Source organism: Boleophthalmus pectinirostris, unplaced genomic scaffold (assembly GCF_026225935.1).
Source record: "Boleophthalmus pectinirostris isolate CB_2022bp ecotype Guang Dong unplaced genomic scaffold, ASM2622593v1 HiC_scaffold_23, whole genome shotgun sequence".
Taxonomy (NCBI): Eukaryota; Metazoa; Chordata; class Actinopteri; order Gobiiformes; family Gobiidae; genus Boleophthalmus; species Boleophthalmus pectinirostris.
Window position 1 is genome coordinate 33,002,492 of NW_026571207.1, and position 17,984 is coordinate 33,020,475.

The 17,984-nt window shown below is 42.1% G+C and overlaps 1 protein-coding gene across 1 annotated transcript in view; it reads left to right on the forward strand.

The window, feature by feature from the left end:
• The window catches only part of glra1 (glycine receptor, alpha 1), a 279,246-nt gene that overhangs the window by 178,300 nt on the left and 82,962 nt on the right, over nucleotides 1–17,984 (forward strand). Inside the window, 3 exon segments of the mRNA XM_020920567.2 lie at nucleotides 6,397–6,620; nucleotides 12,603–12,685; nucleotides 16,774–16,911. Of these exon segments, the coding sequence (XP_020776226.2) occupies nucleotides 6,397–6,620; nucleotides 12,603–12,685; nucleotides 16,774–16,911 (445 nt within the window).

Genomic DNA, 17,984 nt, shown 5'->3' on the forward strand with positions numbered 1-17,984 from the left:
GTAGTAGTAGTAGTAGTAGTAGTAGTAGTAGTAGTAGTTGTAGTAGTTGTAGTAGTGGTTGCACTAGTAGTAGTAGTAGTAGTAGTAGCAGTAGTAGCAGTAGTAGCAGTAGCAGTAGCAGTAGCAGTAGCAGTAGCAGTAGTAGTAGTAATAGTAGTTGTAGTAGTAGCAGCAGTAGTAGCAGCAGTAGTAGTAGTTGTAGTAGTAGTGGTTGCACTAGTAGTAGTAGTAGTAGCAGTAGTAGCAGCAGTAGCAGTAGCAGTAGTAGTAAATAATAGTAGTTGTAGTAGTAGTAGTAGCAGTAGTAGTAGTAGTTGTAGTAGTTGTAGTAGTGGTTGCACTAGTAGTAGTAGTAGTAGTAGCAGCAGTAGCAGTAGCAGTAGTAGTAGTAATAGTAGTTGTAGTTGTAGTAGTAGCAGCAGTAGTAGCAGCAGTAGTAGTAGTTGTAGTAGTAGTGGTTGCACTAGTTGTAGTAGTAGTAGTAGCAGTAGAAGTAGTAGTACTACTAGTAGTAGTAGTAGTAGTAGTCTCTGTACTGTTTAGTAAACGTGGATGAGAAACTGGAGGTGCTCTTTTCTTTCCCATAATGCATTGTGCTTAATGACACCTGCAGCCTGTGGAGCGAGGGATCATCCACCACTCCGATAAACGACACATCTCTCTCTCTCTCTCTCTCTCTCTCTCTCCCCCTGTACTTTCTTTGTCTTTGTCTCTTGCATTTGTCCCAGTCTCTCTCTCTCTTAACCCCTTCATAACCCTTTCTCTCTGCCACTCTCTTTCTCCTTTCTTCCTTCATCTCTCTCTTTCTGCTTTCTATGTGTCCTTCTTTCTTTTATTATTCATTTACTTGTTTCCCCCTCTCACCTGCCTCTCCTTCTTTCTCTCTCTTTCTCATTGGCTACCATCTCTCCTTTTTTCTTTTCATTTCTCTTTTCTTTCTTTCGCTTCCTCCTCTCTCCACCTCTCTTTCTCCCTCCTCTTTCTCTCAGTCTCTCTTTCTCTCTATTTCTCCGCTTAGATACTGCTTTTCCTTTTCTCTCGCTCTCACCTCTTTCTGTTCCCATCCTCCTCTCTTTTCTTTCTGTCTCTCTCTCTCTCTCTCTCTCTCTTCCCTCTCTCTTTTCTTCCTCTCATCCTTCTCTTGTGCAGTATTGAGGCGTGTGTACGTGCTGTGAATGTTAAACACATCGATCGACTTCTGAATCAAACTGGATCAGATCTGAGGATTTTCCATTAGAGCAAAAAGCATTTCAATTTAAACCCAGACCACAGCCAATCAGAAAACAGAGACTATTTAAACCCAGACCACAGCCAATCAGAAAACAGAGACTATTTAAACCCAGACCACAGCCAATTAGAAAACAGAGACTATTTAAACCCAGACCACAGCCAATCAGGAAACCGAGACAATTTAAACCCAGACCACAGCCAATCAGAAAGCGGAGATTATGTAAACTCAGATCACAGCCAATCAGGACACAGAGGCAATTCAAAACCAGACCACAGCCAATCAGAAAACAGAGACCATTTAAACCCAGACCACAGCCAATCAGGAAACAGAGATTATGGAAACTCAGATCACAGCCAATCAGGAAACAGAGACAATTTAAACTAGGACTGTAGCCAATCACAAAACAGAGACTATTTAAACCCAGACCACAGCCAATTAGGACACAGAGACATTTTAAACTAGGACTGCAGCCAATCAGGAAACAGAAATCATTTAAACTAAAACCACAGCAAATTAGGAAACATAGATCATTTAATCTAAGACCACAGCCAATCAGGAGACAGAGGCAATTCAAATCCAGACCACAGCCAATCAGGAAACAGAGATCATTTACAACCAGACCACAGCCAGTCAGGAAACAGAAATCATTTAAACCCAGACCACAGCCAATCAGGAAACAGAAATCATTTAAACTAAAACCACAGCTAATCAGGAGACAGAGGCAATTCAAAACCAGACCACAGCCAATCAGGAAACAGAGACTATTTACAACCTATGCGTAGGCGAATGTTCTGCTTGTCTTATCGCCTCTGGGAGAATATAGATCTGCCTGAACAGTTTTTGGATTAAAATGTTTTATTCATGCGTGATAAAACTCAAATCAGTTTTTGGGTTGAAGTTTGATGTTTTAGTCCCATTTTAGGTTTACATGATGAAGTCTTTGACCTTATACAGATGTGGTCAGTGGGTTAGTACTAGTTGAAATGTAATAATTAGAGTATTTGGAAGGTTAATGCAAAGTATAAGGAAAAATACTGGAGACTAGCTTAAAAAAAAGTTACATAGTACATCTTTACACAATCATCCGACAAGGTGCACAGCAAACCAGGACTCCACGTCTTGTCAGGTGGCAGATCTCTGACAGTGCTAAACCAGGATTAAATCAGATCTAGAACAAGACTAAAACCAGACTACTACAGGTCTTAAGAACAGGACTGCCCCTCCTCCTGCTCTCTATCACTCCTGTCTTTTATATCTTCCTATACCCCTCTCTATTGATCCCTTGTATTCCCTCTCCTCTTCTCCTCCTCTCCTCTTCTCCGTTTGCTGTCTGCTCGGCTCTGCCCTCTGCCCTCCTCTGGATCACATCTGTGTCAGACTCGCTCCCTTCTTCCAGTTAGTGAGTTTCAGTTTGTCAGTTTTTCACAAGTCCAATAAAGCGCCAGAAATATTACAGAGAAAGGATTTACAGTCCACAACAGGTTTTCATGTTTTTCTCATTTTGTGCTCTGTGTTAATTTCCACTACTACTGCTCTGTGGTCAATACTTGTCATGGTTTTAAATGAGTAAAGTGGCCGTTGGTGGAAATGTTTTTAAGAAAAATAGAGGAAGTAGCGCTGAGTTCTAAAACAGAATCCCTTTGTCATTAACATGGAAAACTCCAAAATGCAGAGACTAATTTTGCACAAGAGTAGATTTTTCTGAGGGTTTAAACCCTCATTTAACAAAATAAAGATTTTGTGATTTATTTTTATTAGTCTAATTAATAACTATTGTTATTTAGGCCCGTGTTTAGGGATGACAGTAGCTCAGTTGTTAGAGTGTTTGTCCACTGAACAGAAGAATCCTGCTCTCAACCTAAAAAAAAAAAAAATCTTTGGTTGAGTGGTCAGATCTACTGATGGTCATTGTGTCGTTGGCCAAGACACTTGCCCCCCTAATGTCTGCATACATGGTTTCTTGTTATAAAGAGCTTTGAGAAAAGTGCTATATAAAATGTGATCATTTACCATTTGTTTACATTATGGTCGTTAGGTAACACTTATGGAATTACCTCTACGGATGTCATATCTCCTACCAGTGCCCAACCTGGAACTTCAACAAATTCAAATGGCATAACAAGAGCAGCTCTAGAGGCGACTGCTCTGTGGTGTTTAGGAAAAGTACTTTTGCTTATAGAGCAGCTCAAACATGGAATACAGAGCCAGCTCAGATACACGAACTAAAGCTTTAAAACACTAATATTCAATGCTCAAATATGTCGCCATTTTTAAACTAATTACAATTTTTTTACATTAATGGGTTGTTGGTTTAATTCTTAACTCTTGACTTCGAACTGCAAATGAACTGTATGAAATTAATTGTACAGTGTACGGTGAGTGTGTTGTGTGTACACTGAGTGCGTTGTCTGTACACGTGAGTGCGTTGTACGTACGGTGAGTGCGTTGTACGTACACTGAGTGCGTTGTACGTTGTGAGTCTGCGTTGTCTTGTGCGTGTGCGTCTGTACGGTGAGTGCGTTGTACGTACGGTGAGTGCGTTGTCTGTACGGTGAGTGCGTTGTCTGTACGGTGAGTGCGTTGTCTGTACGGTGAGTGCGTTGTACGTGCGGTGAGTGCGTTGTCTGTACGGTGAGTGCGTTGTACGTACGGTGAGTGCGTTGTACGTACGGTGAGTGCGTTGTCTGTACGGTGAGTGCGTTGTCGTACGGTGAGTGCGTTGTCTGTACGGTGAGTGCGTTGTACGTACGGTGAGTGCGTTGTACGTACGGTGAGTGCGTTGTCTGTACGGTGAGTGCGTTGTCTGTACGGTGAGTGCGTTGTCTGTACGGTGAGTGCGTTGTCTGTACGGTGAGTGCGTTGTCTGTACGGTGAGTGCGTTGTCGACGTGAGTGCGTTGTCGTACGACGTACGGTGAGTGCGTTGTCTGTAGGTGACTGGTGTCGTACGGTGAGTGCGTTGTACGTACTGGTGCGGTGAGTGCGTGTCTGTACGGTGTGCGTTGTACGTACGGTGAGTGCGTTGTACGTACGGTACGTGAGTGCGTTGTACGTACGTGAGGTGTGTCGTACGGTGAGTGCGTTGTACGTGGTCTTGTACGTACGTGAGTGCGTTGTACGAGTGCGTTGTGTAGTGCGTTGTAACGTACGGTGAGGCGTTGTTTGGTGAGTGGCTGCCGGTTGCGTTGTCTGTACTTGTTGTGTGCGTGTATTCTACGGTGAGACGACGTACGGTGCTACTTGTACGGTGAGTGCGTTGTCTGTACGGTGAGTGCGTTGTCTGTACGGTGAGTGTGCTGGTGTTCTGTACTTTTCTCTGTCCTAGATGATTTTATATCAACTTACCGAGGGTCTGGCTGTAATCTTATCTCATATTTGCATTTTAAATGTTCATTAATATGTGCTGTCCCCCTTAAATAAATAAATGAAATTATAAACTTCACCAGAATTAATAAAAAAATAAAATAAAAGACAAAAGTAGGCAGTCTTTAATATAACGATGCTTGACATTTTTCTAAATTAGAGAAATAGAAGTATTAATGCTTTCAACTTCCTGTTAGAGCCAAAATTTTGAACACTTATTTCCCCATTTAAAATATATAAAATTATCTTTTAAATTGCTAATCACTATGGCAACTGTGATCATTTGTCATCATTGTGAAACCCATGGATGACTGTGGTGGAAAGTACAGTTAGAGAATGGTGAACAGGGTTTGGCATTTAAAGATGCAATATGTAACTTTTCTGGTGGGAGATTTGCATTTACTCATGTTCTTGCTTTGTTTGAAATGTTCCACAGTATGGCATTGAGTGTTTTTATATCTTTAAAAGCCTAAAAGTATGAGAAACAACATAGAGTTATCTCGTCTGGTTTGTCAGCTCTGTTTGATGTGCAGCAGGAGGAAGGGTTCACAGACAGTCCCAGCAGCAGGATAATGTCAGATGCCCTTCCACAGAGACAGGGACATGAGCAGGCCTAAGCACTGCTCAGCGCTCCATTGCACCTGTCAGTCTCTGTGCTCCACTCTGATCCTGTGGGAGGTTCAGTTCATCCCCTGTAGTCCTGTATGTGAGCTTCAAGTGAGCTTCACATCTGCTCAATTCTGGTTGCTTCACACGTTTTCACTGGTTTCGTTTCATTTTTTCTTTTCCACATTTGGAGAAAATTCTCTCCTCACACCGACACATCAGCTCGTATCCTGTGCTCTGACACTTCAAGACAATCCCAGAGCCTTAAGTCCTGGTTTAATCCTGGTTTAGTCCTGATTTAGTCCTGATTTAGACCTGGTTTAAGTTTGATTTGGTCCAAGTTTGTTCCATATGTTTTCAGAAGGTTCCAGATCTGGTTTAGTCCCTGTGAGTCTAGCAGGTTCAGGTCTAGTCTAAAGTCTTTGTTGCAGTTCTTTTGTAGCCCTGGTTTAGTCGTGGTTTAGTTCTGGTTTAGTCAGTGGGTCTTAGTCTTCATTTAGTCCTGGCATAGTCCTGGTTTTGTCTCTGTCAGTCCAAGTTAAGTTCTGGTTTAGTCGAAAGTCCTGGTTCAGTCATTGTTCAGTCCTGGTTTAGTCTCTGTGATTCCAGCAGGTTCCAGACAGTCTAAAATCCTGGGTTAGATCCTCAGACCGGTCTAAAGTGCTGGTTTAGTCCTGGTTTAGATCCTGCGTCCAGGTGAGGAGCTGCAGTTTGTTTCACTGACACAAAATCGATGGAGCTGTGAGCAGTGAAACATGTCGACATGAGCTCAGACTGAGACTGTGAAAAGAACGGGATTAAAGGAGGAAAATGAAGCTACAGCTATAAGAAATATCACGTGTAATGTTTTTTATAGTTTAGGACTGAAGTCATGTTCAAGATGAACTGTACAAATGAGAAATCTAAAACAAATATATCAGATTTCACGTTCAAACACCCTATAGTGGAGCTATTGTCTTTTGGGTTGATGTGAGAAACACAGATTTCTGTACTTTTTTTCATGTGCTGCCATATTTATTTTTGACATAAACATATCAGGCGTCTCTCTGATTAGTTGGAACACTGGGGAGAAACTTGGCTCTATCATAAACTAGTGGTAAAGGCCTAAAGGAGGTTGTGATATCATCTGAAATGCAGCAGTGGTACAGTAGAAGTTTTCTTTGGGGTTTTGTTCCTAAATCCACCTCTCTCCTTCAGGATTACCGGGTGAACATCTTCCTTCGTCAGCAGTGGAATGACCCTCGTCTGGCCTACAGCGAGTATCCAGACGACTCCCTGGACCTGGACCCCTCCATGTTGGACTCCATCTGGAAGCCTGATCTGTTCTTCGCCAACGAGAAAGGAGCCAACTTCCACGAGGTCACCACAGACAACAAGCTCCTGCGCATCTCCAAGAATGGAAATGTGCTCTACAGTATACGGTGAGGGACAAAACACATACTACTTGTATACCAGAATCCTTTAGCTGTTTGAAAAACCTACTCTACACTGCAGTGTACAGTGAGGGGCAAAACACACGCACAAGAGACTTTAAAACTTAGTTTGTTCTTACCTCTGTCAGCTTTTAAAAACTCCATTCAGAGTATTTTACAGGATCATTGCACATGCTTTTAACACTTTTATCTTTTTAATCTGCAAATGTTTCACTGTCTTATGTCTCTGTTTACTGTTTCATGTTATGGTTGATGTGTGAGTGTGTCGGTTTGTGCTTTTTTATCCTGCCTCTTGGCCAGGTCATCATTGCAAATGTGAAGGTGTTCTCAATGAACTTATCTGATAAAATATAAAATAAGTCAATAAAAACATGCTTTATATCACATGTGTTCAGATCATAGACTGTATAAAGAAGTGTTCTGAGCGAGTGTGACGTCACCCGCACTGTTCCACTCAAATGAAGCTTGCGTTGCTGTACAGGTGTGAATTGTTCAGAAATCCAACCGCGAGGATCATATCAACCACAAAAGCCAATCATGATTGAGATCGGTAAAAGTGCCCGCCTTTCTCACTGGAAAGTGAAAAGGGGACTTACTAAGCAACGAAACGCACTAGCTGTCAATCAAACCTGTTGTTAACGCTAGCGGGAGCGAACTTGAGGAATGAAGGTGTCTGATTGGTCATTTATTAATGTTCATATTTTGATTTAGGAACAAAATAACAAAATGAAAAATTCAGGATCACGTAGAGTGGGTTAATACAAATATTTTCAGACCAAAATGACGAGGCTCACAGCAGCAGTTACAGACAGAGCGATGGCAGGATCCCAGTGTAAGTCAAATGGAGCCAAGGTCAGAAGGAGCTGGAAGAGTCTCCTGGTGCTCTTCCTATTTGGAACGCGGCGGCTAGCACTTAAGCCATGTCCATTTAGAGATACAGACTAAGGTTCAGATCAGTCAGTGGTTCTGTGTAAAGCCCCTGCTCTCTAGCGCCTCCTGTCTGTGAGCTGCAGTCTCACACTGGACTGGATAACAGGACTGGCCTCAGGCTGGTCATTTTATGAAGGCGGATTGAAAATGTATTATTATTCTTTTTGAGCTTTTATTGAACCTTTATTCAAGCAGGAGAACCTCCACTGACATAAAAATAAATAAATAAATCTCTGTTCTTTTCTAAGTCTGTCCTGACATTTGTTTGGATGTTTGGGTGTTAGCATTAGGTCGGGTCTGGTTATAATCTCCACTGAGAGCGGCAGACCCTCCACCAGCAAAGTTACGTCGTGCACACTCCCTGCATCTACCTGCTTAGTTTAGGTAAATTTATAACCCCACCTGCTTGTCTCCATGGAGATGTTACTGCTTTACCTGGAATGTTTCACAGTATTACATTACATTACAAGCACTTTAGCTCTGTGATTAAGTCCAGCTTCTTTCAGTTAAGGCTTCTCGTTAAAGTAAAGCCCGACCTCCCTCGGGCAGAGTTCGAAAAAGCGATCCATGCTTTCATAACATCACGTCTGGACTATTGTAATTCTTTGAATGTAGGGTTAGACCAGGGCTCCTTGCAGCGCACGTCCAGAACGCTGCAGCTCGTCTGCTGACAAATACTAAGAAACCTGAACACATCACACCTGTTCTGTGTGACCTGCTCTGGCTCCCTGTCTTATATCAGGTGCAATTTAAAATGTTATTAATTGTTTTCAAATGTTTGCACTCTGTGGGTCCAGTCTATTTGAGATTTGAGGTTACTGCAGCACTCTACTCTGCCCAGAGCCCTGAGATCAGCTGACCAGATCCTGTTGGTCGTGGCCAAAACTCGGCTCAAGACGAGAGGTGACAGAGGCTTTTTCTGTGGCAGTGCTCAGATTGTGGAACAGCCTTCCTCTTCCTGTCAGATCCTCTCAGTCTGTAACGCAGTTTAAGACTAGACTGAAAACTCACCTCTTCTCCCTGACATGTAGTACAAGCTAGTCAGGTTATCTTGGTGTTTTTATTGTAGTTTTCACATGTTTTCTGTATATATGTATTTGTATCTGTTTCTTCTATGTTGTTGACTTGTATGTGAAGCACTTTGGTCAGCTGAAGTTGTTTTAAATGTGCTATAGAAATAAACTTGAATTGAATTGAATTACATTACATTTTTCTTTGTCTATGGAGACAAGCAGCAGACTCTACTATACTATAAGTTACAGGTCAGATCTATGGAGCGGCAACAACCCTCTCTGTAAAAATATATGTTTTCAAGATATTTTTGAGGAGTAAATGCTTCATTTTGAAATGATACATGATAGATATTTTAATGCCATACTGTGGAGCATTTCAGGTAGTGCATTAAAACCTCCATGGATCTAAGCAGATAGCATCGTAGCTCACCAGAAAATGTTGTGTAGTGCAGCTTTAAATACAGTCTAAAGGTGTCACATTGTAAGTTGAAGGCAGAAACTTTTGAATTGTGTGTTCGTGTTCCTGGAGTTCTGGAGTTTGGAGCCAGAGGTTTGATGTAGAAATAAAAGTGTGATGGATGTGAACGGCCTTCTACGCCTCGACTCCACTCAGAGTTTTTATTTCATCCACAGACGCGTTTTTCTCATTTTGTTCAGTTTTTTATGTCTCTCCATCTTTGAGAGCTCTGTTCAAGGCTGCCAACGACTTACAGCCTATAGGTCGTTCATCAAACTGAGATCTGTACTGGTTTAGACCTGGTTTAGTCCTGGTTCAGTCCTGATGTAGTCCTAGTTTAGTGGTGTTTTAGTCCTGGTTTAGTCCTGGATTAGCCCTGCTTTAATCCTGCATGGTATGGTCCTGGTTGAGTCCTGGAAAGTTTCTTCAATCAGTCCTGGTTTTAAGACCTGGTTTAGTCCTGGTGTGTCCTTTGTTTGATTCAGCTTTAGTCCTGGTTCAGTCCTGGTTTAGTTCTGCTTTAGACCTGGTTCAGTCCTGGTTTAGTCCAAGTTCAGACATGCTTTAGTCCTGGATTAGTCATGGTTTATTCCTGGTTCACTCCTGGTTTAGTCCTGATTTAGTTCTGGTTCAGACCTCCTTTAGTCCTGATTTTGTCCTCTTTAGACCTGATTTAGTCCTGCTTTGGTCCTGGTTTAGTCCCGGTATAGCCCTGGTTCAGCCCTGGTTCAGTTCTGGTTTAGTCCTGGATTAATCCTGGTTCAGTCTTGGTTCAGTCCTGGTTCAGTCCTGGTTTAGTCCTAGTTCAGACCTGCTCTAGTCCTGGTTTAGTCCTGGTTCAGTTCTGCTTTAGTCCTGATTCAATCCTGGTTCAGCCCTGGTTCAGTCCTTGTTCAGACCTGCTCTAGTCCTGGTTTAGTCCTGGTTTAGTCCTGGTTCAGTCCTGGTTCAGCCCTGGTTCAGTCCTTCTTCAGACCTGCTCTAGTCCTGGTTTAGTCCTGCTTTAGTCCTGGTTTAGTCCTGCTTTAGTCCTGGTTTAGTCCTGGTTCAGTCCTTGTTATTCCCTCCTTGTACTTATCTCTTAACACTTCTTCTTTTCTTCTGCAGAGGCTGAAACTAAAATGCTTTTTTTGTATTTCACTTTTTCAAACTTGACAAGAGCAAAATGAACCGAGATCAGTTTGAGATGTGAGGACGGGATGCGGCGTCTGGGGACATTAAAGTCAAAGTAGAGAGGGCCTGTAAAATGCTGTTTACTGCTTTTTGTGCCTGATCTGTTGCCGTAGACGCACAGGGCAGAGGGGGAGAGGGGAGAGGGGAGGGGCCGCCATGATGGATGAGAGAGGCTGCAGATTGAACTGTCAGATTATAGCCATGTAAAAAAGTGGAATATACGGCTTATACGGTTTACTGTGAGACTGCGGTGGAATTGGTATCACAAATATCCACCTTTAGATGTTCACATAAAGGCGCCTCACCTGATTTTTACTGTTTTAAAACCATGAAAAACAAAACAGTTTTAAACAGTTTGCAGTCACGAGGCGCCAGGTGAACACAACAGGAAAGGCCTCGTACTTACTCTGCTCTGCTTTTTTTTTTTTTTTTTTTGGCTGGTGATGAAATCGTTGTGTAAGTATTTCCTCAAGAAGGTCTCCGAGTATTTCCTCTGAAGTAGACCTCTGCGAGGGACAGAATTTTCAGTTCCGCTCCCGCAAAGAATTGTAATTTGCAGTCCCGCTCCCGCCCGCATCTGCGATATTTTGTCCCGCTCTCGCCCGCAAAGATGGGAACCTTTGCTTTCTTCACGGAGAAGCGAAAGAAATTGGGCTGCGTATAGGAGGAGGCGTGGTGGGTGGTCCGGCGGCATGGTTCAGTCCTGGCTAAATCCTGTTTTAGTCCTTGTTTTAGTCCTGGTTTTAGTCCTGGTTTAGTCCTGGTTTAGTTCTGGTTTAAAGGTTGTATAGAGGATTTTTTAAGGGAAGAGAAATACTGTACAGTGACAGTCCTTGTGCATGCGTGACACCACCTCCCTCTTCCACAGCTCCCTCAGTAGAAACGCCTCCTTACTCGAGAAATCATGCTTGTTTACATCCAGTGCGTGTTCAGAATTACTGTTGAAGTGACCTGTCGAGAAATAATTTAGTGACAGACGTGTCTTCAGTCTTTAGACCCTTCGTCACCTCAGTTTGTCTTCGCTCCTTTTCCCCTTCTCTTCTTCTTTCAGCGACCTCAAAAACGGATTTTCTTTTGCGGCGAACTGGATTCTCGTCCGCAATTGCAACAAAATTTGTGTGAATTGCGAGGAAGCTACAGTTTGAAAAAGCCTCTAAGAACCACTGCATAAACCACATAATTCCAGCGCGTCGCAAGTCAAGTACACTAGAAATGTAGGGAGTTTGACTGACAACCTAACAGCCAATAGAAAATGAGGGAGCCTCGTTGTCTATTGGCTGATGTTTATCTGGCCTCACTACGTCCACAGTTGATAGATTTTCATTTTTTTTTTTTTTTTTTTTTTTTTGGTCATTATAATTATAAAGCTGCTGCATCTCTGTAATGGTATTTTTTTTTACTGAAAAAAAAAATCCTCCATACAACCTTTAATGGCGCAGCCCGCGCGACATACGGGGCGGGGAGCTCTCCGCGAGGCGTATGGGAGGGGGGACGGTCTGCTGCTTAAAATGTTTTTATTAATGCCAAATAAAATATCCAGCACAAATTATGCATCATAGACAAACATGTATCATTTGTATATTTTACTTTACACTCATATTTAGTTTACGGGACTGCAGTTTATCATCCCACACGCCCGCTCCTGCGTTGTGTAGTCCCGCTCCTACAGTGAGCTTTCAAAATGTGTCCCGCGGGAGTGCAGGGCTCTACTCTGAAGGTCTTCTGCCACATTTGCCACTACATATGGTGTGAAAAGCTTGTAAAATCCTTAGCTCCTGAAGCTACATTTATATGATGACGGGCTGAATAGAAGACACAAATGTGGCGTCGTGTCTTCACTTTTTATTCTGCGTTTAGATGAGAGTTTTCAGGAGGAAATCTGCGTGCATACAGTGACTCAAATGTGTGTGGAATTCTCTTGTGTATGATGTCAGGTGGCTCGGTGGTGATGTATGTGACGTAAACATGTACGTGATGTGAGCAGATCTGACCAGAGTTTTGCGTCTTGGGCAGTGACGGAAATGCTATGGCGGAGTGTATTCAACTTGGGTGGTTTCTGATTTTTGTGTTTTTAAGCCCCAAAACCTTGTAAACGATAGGCACTTCCTATAAAATATTTTGTCGTTTTTACTCGCAAGAGTTCTCGCGTAAACAGGCCCTTAGGTAGCCTCTGCACAGTTTTCATGGATACAAGGAAAACAAACCGCTCATTTCACAAAAACAGTCGCTTACTTGTGTCCCTTGAACTGCACACGCTGCACATCTTAGTTGGTTAAAATCATACGATAAGATGTTAAAAACTGAGTTGTTCGGTCTGTCAGCCAGGCAGCCACAAGAGCAGTTAACCACGATTTATGTCTTATATTTGTTTGTTTTGTCTTCTCTGGTGTCCTTCAGAATCACCCTGGTGTTGGCCTGTCCCATGGACCTCAAGAACTTCCCCATGGACGTACAGACGTGCATCATGCAACTGGAGAGCTGTGAGTCTCACATACTATAAAACTACTGTACTACTGCTATACTATCACTATTACTACTACACAAGTGCAGAGGTGTGAGTGCTGCTGTTAGGACCATAGTGTTTTGAGTCATACTGAAGCCTTAAAGGGACAGTCCAGAATTTTGGACATAGGACCTCATTTCCTAGTGAGCCAGAGTGTTGGAGATGTGTGGAGACACTTTTTAAAATATTCCATCCAGTCCTAGAATTTGTAGAGGTCACTGGTGTTAGACTAGTGCATGTCAATGGTCATAGTTCTCCTGATACTAAAAACAGTCTTACCCACTCCACAAAACACCCGAAGAAAATCTATTATTACACCAGACTGTCCATGTGAATGTCTGTGTTGATAGAATAATGTTTGAAATAAAACTAAGGCCCCATCCACACTAGTAAGTGTATGAGTTGTTTTCGTTGTGGATGCAGTGTTTGTCCTCACTAATCCAATAGAAAATGGTTCCAGAGACGGAACAATCTGATCTGACGTCTGAAAATGTTGATATGCAGACGTAGGAGCTCTAGATGCGTCCTTATTGGACCACGTCACTGTGACTTGCACCTTCCTGATTAGCTGGGTTTGTGACATCGGTCATGTGACTCTATTGTGGAAAACAGTTTAAACAAACTATAGACAAAGCTAAAACTACTTGCTAGTACACGGTCCACGAAAAGACTGTTTTCACACTTTCCATCTTCCTCAGCTCGAAATCGGCTGCTGCAACTTCAGATAAGGTTAGCAGAACACCCCTCTGTCACAGAAAGAACACTGAGTCGTGTCCTTTAGTCCAACAGAAGTTGAACCGCATCAGTGCACAAGGAGCAAGCTGGTTTATGCAAATAAGCCATGTGGTTTTAAATTTCATTTCTGTAAAACGTAAACAAATATGGTCAAAGCTGTGTGGATAGGGCAGTCTTGTGGACACAGAAAGAATGTGTCTGGACGCAAATCATTTCTGCTTCACTTCCGCCGCTGCCGAGCTTTCTATCAGAGAGTAGAACTAACTGCTGCTGCTCAGACATGAATCCTTCAAATGTAAGGTTGGTTTTACTTCTAAAATTATTCTATTTTCTAATTTAATCGATTACGTTCATTTTAATCGACAAACCGAATGTAGGTTGCTGTGCGTAGCGTGACTAAACAGGGGTCTGTACATGTGTCTCTCTGCACTCAGAAGGAGCGAGACACAAACAGTGGGTCAGTCTGCAACGTGCCGAAGCACAAATGTGTATTTAACGATGATTTGTACAAGAAACTCCACACTTTCTGTTCTGGTCGGGATAAGTGTGAGGCCATGTGCACAGTGTACAAAGCAGCACGTATATTTTGGTGTCCAGTGGAAAAAAGCTTTGCCAGGTGAGAGTAGCTCGATGTCGATGACGAGTCCCCACCTCCCACCCCCCGTACGGTGTCCTGGTTTTTGACAAACGCAAATATGGTCACACTAACCTGTATTCCACTGAGTCGTGTCGCATCAGCGCACAAGAGCTGTTTTTTTTCTTCACTTAATTTATGCAAATTAGTCATGTGGTTTTAAGTTTTGTTTCTGTGAGACTTGTGCAAGTCTGCATTAAACACATTATAATGTCAAACGGGCTGATGTGGCTCTAGAGTGGTTACGGTTTATATGTCGTAAGTTTCAATTTATTTATGCAGATTAGTAGTGCAGATAGTAATAATAATGATGATAAATTTTAATATTAAAAACCTTAATGATTAATCGATAATCGATCGTTAATTCTCCCGACGATCGATTAAGAAAATTTAATCAAATGCCCATCCCTACTAAACACAACTGGTGCTTCACTTTTTCCTCACAGAACCTGCTTGTTTGGGGAAGATTTGCTCTTACTCAAGAATGTTTTAACTGAAACTTTTTTTATATATAAATTACTTCAACAAAAAAAGGTATAATTATTTAAAAGGCAGGTTAGGAAACAACCCCTGCTGCAGGTTGTGTGAGGATGAAGAGGAAGACCTGTTTCACCTGTTTTATTTTTGTCCTTATGTTGCCAAGTTTTGGGTTTCTATTCAGTCTTGGGTACAGTCAGTGGGAATTTCTTTCAAATTTGAATATACATGGACACATGAATACATATTTTGTTACGAAAGATTTATATTGTTAAGGCTTCAATCTTATCAAACTTATGTTTCAAATACTACTCACAATCAGTAGAATCTAGAAAAAAAGACTTGCCATGGAGAATAACACATTATTTGAACACAATAGGAAATGGAATATTTGAATCGAAAATCGATTGTTAATTCTCCCGACGATCGATAAAGATAATTTAATCGAATGCCCGTCCCTAGTTGACAGTCTGGTGTAATAATAGATTTTCTTCACATGTTTTGTGGAGTGGGTAAGACTGTTTTTAGTGGCAGGATAACTATGACCATTGACATGCACTAGTCTAGCACCAGTGACCTCTGCAAATACAAGGACTGGATGGAATATTTAAAAAAGTGTCTCCACACGTCTCCAACACTCTGGTTCACAAGGAAATGAGGTCCTATGTCCAAAATTCCCGTCTGTCCCTTTAGTGGGGTTGGTCAAGTGACTGGAACATGTGGGAATACTGCTGAAATACATACTGCATTAATATATCAAAATAGACATTTGTATGTATATTTTGAATATATTTGTATTGACCTTTCACGCGATGTCATCCACAATCTGTGGAGGGGTGAAGCTAACAAGAGGCACTGCTCTGTCTGAAGATCATTCAAGCTTAAGATGAGCTTTGTTTTAACACTTTCTGAATCTAAAGAACTACAAGAACTCACTGGAACTACAAGAGGTGATCTGACTTGTGGTGTTAAAAAAGTCTCTCTCAAACTTCGATGATGAAAAATTACAACCGTTGCCATGGTGATTATCAATAAAAAGCAAAATATTATATCTTTTAAGAAGGAATAAGTCCTAAAAATGTTGCATGTAACAGGAAAGTGAAACTCATGAGGAGGAGGATGTGATGTGAATCCAGCTTTGTGCAGAGTGAGTCCAGAGGAGCAGGTGGATCAGAGCAGCAGGTTTAAACTCTTTGATTTTGTGACTCTGATCAAACGTGAGAAGAATCCCTCAGACAGAAGCAAAGACCAGGCTTAACTTCAGGTCAAATACTGCAGACAGCTCCCTCTGCAGAGGACAGCAAGAGCCAGAGGATCAGACGATGTAGTACGGACTAACACAGACTCTGGTTACAAGTTAGAACAAGTAAAACTGCACTGCACAGCCATTTTCCAGTGTGCAGCACCCATAGGACCCATCTCCTGACTCCACTGGGTGAGCTGTGCTAGCGCCCAGCTGGAGGATCAGACACAGAGACAAACATGCTAACTCCACACAAATACTGTAGGTTCCATGCATCTTGCAAAAGCCTGATCTCTGAAACTGAGCAGGACTGAGCCTCATATGTACTTGGATGGGAGCCTGCTGTGAATACCAGCTACCACAGGGGGCAGCAGTGGTCTCAAATGTGAATCTGAATAGCGTCAAACCTCAATATCGCCCTGTGATCGGCCCAGTGCACCAGTGGGAGAATGCTCAAAGTTAGGGAAGCAGTGCCTCTAGTGCAGGGTTGGGCAGTTCTTTTTTCCATGGGGCCACATGAGAAACAGAAAATATTGTGGAGGACCAAAATGCTTAATTTGATGAGCTGGTAAGACTGGTAAGAGTTTTTGTTAGCAAAGAAAAAGTGAGGCTGCCTAACAAAAAATGTCATTTAAAAACACCTCTAAAATAAAAGCAATGCAGCTTTAGTCCATGCATGAGGTCAAATTATAAAATATGTTTATTTTGTAATACCAAATTATCTTAAAGGTGCTGGTCAGAGTCAACTAAAGGGCTGTATGTGGTCCAGGAGCTGGACAATGCCCAGCTCTGGTCTAGTGTATACTATTGTTGTGTCCTTGTAAAATGACTTGTTTAGAAAAGTGCTTCAGAACTGAGATGTTCTTTCTGTGGGGAGCGTGCTCACCACCATCAGACTGTTCAAACTCTTTAGTCCATCGTGTGTGATGAGAGTCGTGTACGTCTGTTTACATGTGTGTTTCACTTGTGCTCTCAGTCGGCTACACGATGAATGACCTGATCTTTGAGTGGGACGAGAAAGGCGCCGTGCAGGTGGCAGACGGACTCACTCTGCCCCAGTTCATCCTGAAAGAGGAGAAGGACCTGCGCTACTGCACCAAGCACTACAATACAGGTACTAGTACTAATACTAGCCTACTACTACTACTACTACTGCACCAAGCACTACAATACAGGTACTAGTACTAATACTAGCCTACTACTACTACTACTACTGCACCAAGCACTACAATACAGGTACTAGTACTAATACTAGCCTACTACTACTACTACTACTACTGCACCAAGCACTACAATACAGGTACTAGTACTAATACTAGCCTATACTACTACTACTACTACTGCACCAAGCACTACAATACAGGTACTAGTACTAATACTAGCCTATTACTACTACTACTACTGCACCAAGCACTACAATACAGGTACTAGTACTAATACTAGCCTACTACTACTACTACTGCACCAAGCACTACAATACAGGTACTAGTACTAATACTAGCCTATTACTACTACTACTACTGCACCAAGCACTACAATACAGGTACTAGTACTAATACTAGCCTACTACTACTACTACTACTGCACCAAGCACTACAATACAGGTACTAGTACTAATACTAGCCTACTACTACTACTACTACTGCACCAAGCACTACAATACAGGTACTAGTACTAATACTAGCCTACTACTACTACTACTACTGCACCAAGCACTACAATACAGGTACTAGTACTAATACTAGCCTACTACTACTACTACTGCACCAAGCACTACAATACAGGTACTAGTACTAATACGAGCCTACTACTACTACTACTGCACCAAGCACTACAATACAGGTACTAGTACTAATACTAGCCTACTACTACTACTACTACTGCACCAAGCACTACAATACAGGTACTAGTACTAATACAAGCCTACTACTACTACTACTGCACCAAGCACTACAATACAGGTACTAGTACTAATACTAGCCTACTACTACTACTACTACTACTGCACCAAGCACTACAATACAGGTACTAGTACTAATACTAGCCTACTACTACTACTACTACTACTACTGCACCAAGCACTACAATACAGGTACTAGTACTAATACTAGCCTACTACTACTACTACTACTGCACCAAGCACTACAATACAGGTACTAGTACTAATACAAGCCTACTACTACTACT